This window comes from Gossypium hirsutum, chromosome D11 (genome assembly GCF_007990345.1).
Source record: "Gossypium hirsutum isolate 1008001.06 chromosome D11, Gossypium_hirsutum_v2.1, whole genome shotgun sequence".
NCBI classification, from domain to species: Eukaryota; Viridiplantae; Streptophyta; class Magnoliopsida; order Malvales; family Malvaceae; genus Gossypium; species Gossypium hirsutum.
Genome location: NC_053447.1, coordinates 16096690 through 16106154, shown reverse-complemented (window position 1 = coordinate 16106154; position 9465 = coordinate 16096690). Strand labels below are relative to the sequence as shown.

The following is a 9465-nucleotide window of genomic DNA, read 5'->3' as shown; positions in this document are numbered from 1 at the left end:
CAAATCTTTACTTTGCATTCATTACACAATCTAAATAACGGGCAGTGAAGTTCATGATACCAACATCGGCATAATGATTTATTTGGTCCTCTAACTTTATATAAAAAAATTTATTTTAACTTTTTATTTATTTTTTTTATTTTTTTAATTTTTAAACTTATATTTTTTGTCAAATCACCTTAAAATGGATAGAAAAGTTAACGTTTTTAACTTCCTTGATATGGCATACACGTGGATGACACGTCAACATTTAATTGATTTTTTAAAAATTATAAATTTATTCTTAAACATTAAAAATCATTAAAATTATTTAAGAAATATAAGAAAATATTTTTAAATTTTAAAAGTTAATTAAATATAGACATGTTATTGAGAAGAGTTTTTTTTTTTAAAGTTAGAAAGGTAAAAAAGTTATGGAAGGTGAAAATCAACATCCGGAGTGTTGAAGTTAAGTGTTGGAATTGGAATGAATGTCTTAGGGTTGAGTTAGGTAGGTCAAATTGTAGCTTCCAGGAGTTAAGGGGAAAACACATATTTTGAAATTAAATTCCAAAAATTAATATCAAATTCAAATATAAAATTAAATATTTAAATGATAAAAAAATAGTAGAGAAATGAGATAAAAAGTGGATAATTACAGTTTGTTTTCCAATATTTAAACAAATTTACAATCTCAATCTCAATGTCTCAAAACAATCTAAAATGTAGAAAAAAGGGAATAACAAATCCAACCCTAAAATTCTCGCTTGTCTTTTTTCCCTGTTTTCCATTTCTCACTCTTTTTTGCTCTCGCGTTTGTTTCCCGAGAAAAAAGTGAAAATAAATATAAACCAAGAAAGAGAAAGAGGAAAAAGAGGAGAAGGATTGGGATCTCAACAACTGTCACTCTAACCTCAAAACTGTTGTCCTCCATTTTTCTTTTTAATTTCCCGGGAATCAAAGGGACAGTTATTCTTTCGGTCCGTTTTAATTTGATTATCGTTTCAAGCAGCGTTAATTTTGATGGGAAATTGGTGATCAATATAAAAGCTGAATTTCTGTTGAAATAATAGAGGAGATGACCAAAGAACACCCGCCTGAGCCACTCGATTTCTTCATTTGGACTGTTGAGGTATTTCTTTCTCTCTATTGTTTGTTTTTACTTTTGATTTTAATTGGATCTTGTTCCTGTGAAGTTTAGATCTTTAGTTTTTCTTTTCGTGAGATTTAGTATTGCTACTTAATTGTGGAATTCTGCTAATTATGTTGTAATTTTTTTTTCACTTGGAAATTGTTCGTCAAAACTTATTATCGATTGTAAGATATTGGGTTATTGATCTTATGATTTTTGGAAACTGTTAAAGTGAATTGACTTGACCAAAAAGGTGATCACTTTTTTTTGCCTATCTTAACTAATGAAAGATTTATTTTGCTTCCTTTGCTATCAATTTGGTATATATTCCCATCTCTCTTTCTTTATCTATTTCCAGGTATAGATAAAAATCATTTGTTTGATGAACCCATTTTGTGTTGGCTCTACTTTAGGTGATTTAGAGTCTGCTCTCTTGCTTATACATGGCTTAGTAGCATTCCATTTAAAATGTTTGTTTAAGGTTGTCATTTTCCACCTCTTTCTGTTGGGGTGTTTGGAATGAGTAGTTCAGTTATGGGGTTAGACATATTGGTATTTTTTTCTGGTGACTCCACTTGTTTTTTCTTGATACTGGATCGTGGTTTCACGAATTTAAGATAGCTTGAACTTCTCTGCAATATTTTTCTCTGTCAGAACTTTCATTTACGTTGTGAGCATTCCTATTGAAAGTTGGTGAGGTTGTTTGTGTGGATAAATGAAATATCTAGATTTATGGCTACCCGACTGTAACTACAATGTGAGTAGCTTGGTCTAGGTGACTGCAGATATTTTATGGTAAATATGCAAACAATCTCTCTCTTCATTATCATTATCATTCATTTCTGATAACAGAAACTGATAGTGATGACTCTGATAACTGAAATTTTGCAACAAGGTAATTTGTGCATAACTTGAGCCATTACTAGTGAAAAAGTTGCTGCAAAAGGTGGTTTACTTTATGATGTTAAGTAAAGCGCAACAGGTTTTGAATTTGAAGCAGTAGGTGAAGCTTTTGGAACATGTTTTTGTTTTTTGTTCTTCAACATGAAAGCCTTTGGCATGGACATTTGATTTGATAACATGCTTTTCCACTTTTATCTTTTTGTTCTGGTAGGATGTTGGAATGTGGTTGGAAGAGATAAATCTTGGTAGCTACCGTCAGATTTTCAAAGAAAATGGTGTCAATGGAGAATACTTGGAAGGCATGTCTATGTTCACAACTGAACAGATTCTTCGATTTATAAGGCGGTGTCATATGAAATGGGGAGACTTTATCACGCTATGTAAGGAACTCAGACGAATAAAAGGTCTCTCTCTCGGTGCTCTCTCTCTCGGTGCTCTCTCTCTCTCTCTCTCTCTCTATACGCAAACATGCACACCCACACACAAAGCTTTTGCCTCTAGATTTGGAAGTGACTTCAATCTTTAGATTTGCTTGATTATTCCTTATTCTTGTGCTAAGAGACATATTTCTATTAGTAGTATTTCTCTGATTGAACCGTATTTTAGAACATGGGCACTTCTCTCTGCTGCATGCATTATCACCAATGAAGCATAAACATTTTGCCCGTTTTCTTCAAACAACTTCCTTTGGTATCCTAGTTTTGTGGGAGCAGTGCCTTCTATGCATGAATTGGTAAATAGGAATAGTGATTGGTTGAGATTTGTCGATGCTTTTTTGCATGATAGGTAGGCTATCCGCTATTGTTTGCAGTATATTTATAACGGTTTAATGGTATTTGGATTGCTATTCTAGAAAACAATATCTTTCATGCACAACAGCATGGATTTATTCTCTCTTTGTTGTCTGGTGAAACAAGAGTAAGTCATTCTTAGAAGTAGATATGCTTCTTTGTGATTGATATATTGAAAATGTATCCTTCAGTGGCTTGCCTGAAAGGAGAGCAAAAAGTTCGCAGGCCATGGTGGGCTCCTTCGTGCCTTTCAATATTCTTTGTTAAGGTAGCAAAGCGCAACAGACAGTCACGTGTTGTTTCCTTGAAGCTGGAACCATGATGCAAAAAATGCTTTTTTATCTACGTATATGTTGTTTTTCTTCTCGTTGAGGGAGCAAAAAGTAGGGGAAAAACTGAACTTTTTGTCCTAAAATCTGTTAAGGTGTTGTTGATAGTTCTTCCTTCAAGAACTCTTTTACGTATACGAGCCTTTCTTTTGATATACATATATGGTATATGTTAATTATTATAGTTGTATCATGCATCTTGTTCTTTGAAACAGAGTACCATTTATGTTTATATCAAGGAAATGGTGATAATTCGGTTTATTTTCTTGAAGAAATTCAGTCTCGGGCATTTCCCTTTTCTGAAAGTGTTGCACGTGTGTATATATATTTGTGTTTGTTAATGACAGCAGTAATGCATAACGTAGGAAAAATATATGGTAGTTGGGGAGGTATATTTATTTGTATGATTGGACATGGAAAGTTGATATGAAGTATACTCTTTTGTGTTCCGTTTGTGGAGTGGCTGATGAACCCGTAGATTCTCCTTGATTTAAGATGAAGAAAACAATCAGTTTTAAAGGATTATCAAAAAAAGAAAAAAAGAAATCTTCAGTTTAAAGAAAGGATGAATCTGATACTCTACGAAGTGAATACGAGCTTTATTGTAGGATTATGATTGTCCTAAACAACAGAAAACCTGCTATGCTGCAAGTAATGGGATTTTATGCCTTGAATCTTTTCTTGGTAAATTGTGTGGATGATGGTCCCGCAAATTGCCATAATTGATTGATTAAAACTAGCCTATCCTTTTAACCATTCATGCTTCCACAATCAAAACCGGCATGATTTGATATGTTATCGGCTTACCTCTTAACGACAAACTTCAGTATTTTCTTATAATTGCCGGTGGTTATCAACATCTGTTTTTTTCCTTCTTCCAAGTGTCATGTTCCCGGACAACAGTTCAATCCAAGAAAGACGCCCTATTGGCTGTTGAAAAATAGGATCCCACATATTGATTAAATAACAAAGTTGACGCACTAAGAAACTTGGTGGTTCAGATTCTAATCCCACCTTCAATACAATTTTAACGTTTAGTTAGAGCTATAACTTTTAACAATTAATAAACAAACAAGGGAAAGCAATATATAAAGGGCCAACCCTCACAAGACGCAAAACAAAAATACAAGCGCTTTTGGACAGGACAGTGTTGTGCAACACAAGATTCTGAAAAATTAAAAAGACGAATGACACAGAAACAAAGTAGATGGTTTTGTTGGCTTCGGAACCTTGCCTTTCTGTGACAAGCATTTGCCCAAAGTGAGACTTGGTTTATTCAAGAAAAGCACCACCACCTCACATATTTTGGTAGCAAAAACAAAGCTTGATTTAAAAGCCCAAGTTGATGATGTTCTTACGTCGTTTAGTTATTGATTCCCCAGCAATTAGCTGGCAAAGACACTTTTGTACTGGCCTTTACCACTATTCACAGTAGCATATCATCTAATAGTAACTTAACACAAAACACCTAATGACCTTCAATTTATGTAATAATCCATTTCCAAGCCGGATCCATGGCTTAAGCATACCACTGAGCGAACAGCAAAGCTCATTCAGAAAACAAATTCAAATAGCAATTTAACTGTAAATACAGCATCTAAAGCTCACATACATTAGGTTTCCTCGAGTACCAAATAACCCAATAATCATACATTAGACTTGCATAAATCAAATAGGTAGGTTACAACTTGCAACTTTTATGATCATAACTACAATGCGGCAATAACTTCTTCCCCTCTAAAAGCTAGATCCTGCCTTAGTGAAACTGTTCAATGCCTAAACTTTTGTTGCCAGGTAATCGAGAAAACTTCTAGCATGCAACCTCAGAGTAAAAAAAAAAAAAAAAAAAAAACCAAACAAGGAATAGATGCTGCAATAACTCACCAGTCTGCTACAATCGTGAAATGCGTATAGATGTGATGTTGTACCTTCTGAGTGGAAACAACAAATGAGTATTCCATTTTGAAATATCACGGAGGTTGTATCCTTCTTATAATTTACTCTCTACAGGACCGACAATGCAGTCTCATTATCTGAACCAGTCCAATTTGGAAAAGGAGCAATCGGTCACATGGGCTAGTGCCCCAAACAAAGCCATGATCCCACATAGATTATTTTACCTCTAGTCTTTGTGATTCTGCACAATATTGACCTTGCACTTCAATGGAAAAGAAGAGACATGCTTAAGGAAGAACACTTACAAATTACAACAATCAAGAAAATCAGAAGCCACTGCTGGAAGAGATGCTGTCTGATCTAGCAGTTCCTGTGGAACCATTACTAGTTTTACTAATGACCCCCTTCCCAAAATATTCAGCAATCACGGAAAATCCATCCTTTGAGCTCTTGACTTGTTGGAAGAATTGATCTTGATCTTTTGAATTCTGTTCCAAGCTTCTTTTCATTTCCATTACAGATCTGTACTCTGGAGCACACTCAGGGCATTCCTTTTCATTATCACCAAGGCAACGCTGATGAAATGAGTGCATACACATGAAGTGCACAGCAGGTAGGTCAAGGGTAAAAGTGCAAGCAGTGCACTTGCTCAGCTGAAATATCCTGGCGTTTGTCCTAAGGTCCTGAATTTCTTTTCTCATTGCCATTGTGTCTTCCTGTGCAATCCAAAGACTAATTGAATTAAAAAAAATGCTCAAAAAACATAATTTTGTATGACTATCATGGCAAATTTTATGGGCAAAAAATCCATATTTCATCAAAGTTGAAACAATTGAGAAAACAAATGGATTTTATCAAAAAGGGCAGTAAACGTTACCTATTGCATTATTGCAGGTTTGAATTATAATTAATTAATCTTCTTGTCTCACATGCTCAGAAATTGTCATTTTAATCTCTTAACAGTACAATAACATTTTTTCTACACTCTGGTGCTGGTTATATTATGGAATGTTTTTTGGTGAAACTCTCCAGATACATAATTGGGAAACTATATGCGCAGCCATTGCAACCTGGTTAGGTGATCAAAAGACCAGTAATACACACATTGCAATATATATAAAAAAATCATTAGAATAACTTAGTACCGACCTGATACTTCTCTATAGCTCGTCTGTCCTCTTCAATCAGCTTTGACTCTTGTTCAAGTTTTCGGGCAATGTAATCCTTAATAACAGATAATGTGAGACATGGGTTCCTGGAAAGTGTCTGGAGAACAATAATGGGAGGCAAGATGTCATCCCTCTCAATATATGTCAATACTTCTTTCACTTCTTTAGAGCAATCTTCCCCAAGTTCACCAAAATACTTCAGAAGATCTGCCCATAGAGTAGGGTCCCCTCCTTTACCAGAATCCCCTAGCCTTTTGCAACATGCAATCAATCCCTCATGGTCATGGACTTGCATGTAGCAAGCAATCACTTCTTTAAAAAGTTTCATTTTCTCATAGAGATACAATAAGCCTTCTTTAAATGCATTCATCTCGCATAGGATGATAGCAAGATCAACATCATAAAGTGGATGTTCCAGGTCAGCTGGCCATGCACTCTTAAGCAAATGTAGCCCCTTTTCACGTCTTTCCAGCGTGTCCTTTTCTATAGATAAATTCTTACCATCAACTGCTAACTTCCCGTTGGGCGCTGTTCTTGCTTTAATATTAAAATCCGTTCCATTGTTAACTTGGGAGATTGATGGGAAGTTCAAATCAATGGACAGGTACAACTCCAAGAGTGTGTTGTGAATCTCTACTTGAGCAGGAGAATCTTTTACCTTGTCAGTATATTTTTCAAGGAAATCCATAAGAGATTGTGGATGATGGATGAAAATGTTGAGGAAATCAACAGGAGATGGTAACATAGATAAGTAACCACCATTTGAAGTTACACGTTTAGCCAACTCTATATCCTCAGTGCACAGCCTCATAAGTATATTAATTGTCTCTGCCGGTTTGTGCTCTATGAGAATCTTCCCATATTCCTTCACTGTCACCCCAGCTTGACTTGGTTCAAGGCTAGAGATATATTGCAAAGCTTCATCATATCTGCCAAGGTCTTCAAGCAAAATCTTTAAGTACCATTCATGGCGACCAGCCTTCTTAGCAACATACATGGCATGTTCATGGTAATTTGCTGCTCGGCAAACCCTTATAGCAGTCTCCACATCGAATTTATGTTCCCCAACACCATCCTCACTCTTAATGAACACATTCAACTTTTCAACATCTTTCAATTTAGTATAGCAGTTTAACAGAAGGGTGGTGTGATCTTTAGAGGCGAGCCCCTTCTCATGTAAATTTTCCAAGTAATTTGTAAGGTTGTAGATTCTTTGCGCATCCAGAAACTTTTGTATTACATATGAAGGTTCAAGGTGACCAATGGTGTGAATGTACTGTGCCATAGCCTCATCATAGTCTTGCTTGCTATAAAGATGATCACCATACTTCCTCAGTACTTCAGCAGTTGCAGAAGCATCAGCTTGCTGTGTTTGAACCAGGTTGATAGCTACAGTGTAAAGGTTCTTCTTAAAGAGCATATCTAACTTGCTTTCCATATCCTTCTCACCAATACATAAAGCTGATTTGTCAGTCATTATAAGTATTATGTTGCCCCATTCACAAAGCATGTGAGAAACTTCTTTAACAACTAGACTGTGTGCTATTAACCGGTTCTTCAGGTCATAAATATTGAAGGTATTCTTTCCATTTCTTTGATCAGCAATAACACATAATAAATATCCACGATACCACCCTAAGAACTTCTTCTCTCCTTCAAAAGCCCAACAGGGACCACGCCCATCTACTTCATAAAAATACACGGCCTCAGGTCGACCAATTATCAACTCCTAATGACAAAACAACAGAGAAACACTTATCTTCTTAGATAAATACATATGGTTATTAAGGCAGGTTAAAGAAAAGTAAAGGGCACAAAAATGCATACCGAGCGGTCACTCATTGCGACACTATTGACATTGCATCCGATCTGATCTAATAATTGCCGCCTAGGAGGTTGGTTCTGCATGCTGAATAAACTCACAGAATTTGGAGTTACAGCAAATAATAGAAGGGCTTGACCATCCAGTCTAAAACCTAGTCCAGTAACTGATGAATTCCCTTCACCAGATGAGCTATCGACCTGGAGCTTGAATCGGGTTATTCTCTCACGTGCAATATCTCCCTTGATACAGTAAATGCAACCATTGTCTAACCCAATAGCTATAAGTAATATCGGCGGAGCTTCCTCTAAGACTAGAAATGATGTGATCTGCAATATGTAAGGACTCCATTAAGAGTTTAGAAATACACTAAACTCTAGTCTCAGGTATTCCACAAGTTGGTTTAGCCTTTTATTACTAGAGGTTATTTGCATATAAAAGAAATAAAATAATAAAAATGAAACAACTAACCAAGACATGATTGTTAGAGAAAAAGTTTTTTTTTTTTTTTTGACATTCATGCCAAAAAAATCGTTGGCTTTTCTCTGCAAACCGTTTATGCATATAATTGCTTCTGAAAGTAGAAAGAATAGCAGGAGTTATAGCTTTGATATTTTTCTACAACGAGATTGAATTTAAAGAGAGCAAATTCCAACGAAATTTGCAATAATATGAAATAAATAGCTAACTCTAAACACGTTTTAAGAAAAGATAAAAAGAGAGAAAGGAAGAAGAAGACCTTAGCTTGAGGGAATTGATTGGTGAAAATACGCAAAATTCCAATACAATCAGGACTAGTGGTACTTGATCCTTCCGGCTGCATTTTATCAAGATCGAATACCTTCAAGCACATCCCTGATTGCTGAGGTGATATTTGTTCATCTTCTCCAATACTCACCAAAAAATTCCGTTGCTAATTAAAGTCATCAATCAATCAAAAAAAAAACACTCCACCAATTAAGTTATTGTTAATTATTATTAAAACATAAAGTTGAATCGCAAAGATTTGAGAGTCATATTTTACCTTGAGCATTTGGAGGAAGAGAGCGGAGGAAGAATGAGCTTGGAAGCCGAAATTGAAGTTAAGGCCGCGATCCAGGAGGCTTACAGTGCCGTCATCGCAGCCGATCACGAGCTTTCCTCTTCCGCTGGAAGCACACTCGATTTTTCCACTGATTTCCTCCGGGATTTTGCATTTGCCTCCTCCCAATTTCTCCTCGAAGAACTCGAATTTCCTCCACTGATACATTTCCCCTTCTTGACGATGGATCGGATTCGGAATCACAGTCCCACGACAAAACCCCTGACTAGTTAGTTTCCTTACTTCTAGCCTTTTCCTTCCATGGAAATTTGGTTTTTATCGGCTTATATTGCTTTTCCAATATCCGTAGTTTTAGAAGAGAAAGGAATAATATGTCTGGGTCTTTCATGTGTTTTTGAGCCG

At 35.8% G+C, this 9465-nt stretch overlaps 2 protein-coding genes across 3 annotated transcripts; one reads left to right on the top strand and one right to left on the bottom strand.

Moving 5' to 3' along the window:
* Positions 1 to 659: 659 nt before the first annotated feature.
* Positions 660 to 3395, top strand: LOC107912601 (uncharacterized). Of its 2 annotated transcripts, none has more exons than XM_016840846.2 (3): positions 660 to 1111; positions 2226 to 2418; positions 2997 to 3395. In XM_016840846.2, exons 1-3 carry the CDS (start codon positions 1058 to 1060, stop codon positions 3125 to 3127), a joined length of 378 nt encoding a protein of 125 aa, XP_016696335.1. In that variant the 5' UTR covers positions 660 to 1057; the 3' UTR covers positions 3128 to 3395. The 2 variants fall into 2 exon arrangements, with proteins under 2 accessions (XP_016696335.1, XP_016696334.1); XM_016840845.2 differs by having other exon boundaries at positions 687 to 1111; positions 2226 to 2445.
* A 1316-nt stretch (positions 3396 to 4711) lies between these two features.
* LOC107912600 (vacuolar protein-sorting-associated protein 11 homolog) lies at positions 4712 to 9465 on the bottom strand. Its single transcript, XM_016840844.2, has 5 exons — positions 9046 to 9465; positions 8761 to 8934; positions 8027 to 8350; positions 6180 to 7928; positions 4712 to 5746 (listed from the first exon to the last, which is right to left on the bottom strand). Exons 1-5 carry the CDS (start codon positions 9268 to 9270, stop codon positions 5357 to 5359), a joined length of 2862 nt encoding a protein of 953 aa, XP_016696333.2. The 5' UTR covers positions 9271 to 9465; the 3' UTR covers positions 4712 to 5356.

Excerpts from the sequence above, each read along its gene's own strand:
- LOC107912600 (XM_016840844.2), bottom strand. The coding sequence starts at position 9,270 with ATGTATCAGTGGAGGAAATTCGAGTTCTTCGAGGAGAAATTGGGAGGA. Across the intron at positions 8,351-8,760 it reads ATCAATTCCCTCAAGCTAAG|ATCACATCATTTCTAGTCTT; the intron begins GTCTTCTTCTTC and ends TACATATTGCAG. Across the intron at positions 7,929-8,026 it reads TCGCAATGAGTGACCGCTCG|GAGTTGATAATTGGTCGACC; the intron begins GTATGCATTTTT and ends TTTTGTCATTAG.
- LOC107912601 (XM_016840845.2), top strand. The coding sequence starts at position 1,058 with ATGACCAAAGAACACCCGCCTGAGCCACTCGATTTCTTCATTTGGACT. Across the intron at positions 1,112-2,225 it reads TCTTCATTTGGACTGTTGAG|GATGTTGGAATGTGGTTGGA; the intron begins GTATTTCTTTCT and ends TTGTTCTGGTAG. Across the intron at positions 2,446-2,996 it reads TCTCGGTGCTCTCTCTCTCG|TGGCTTGCCTGAAAGGAGAG; the intron begins GTGCTCTCTCTC and ends TGTATCCTTCAG.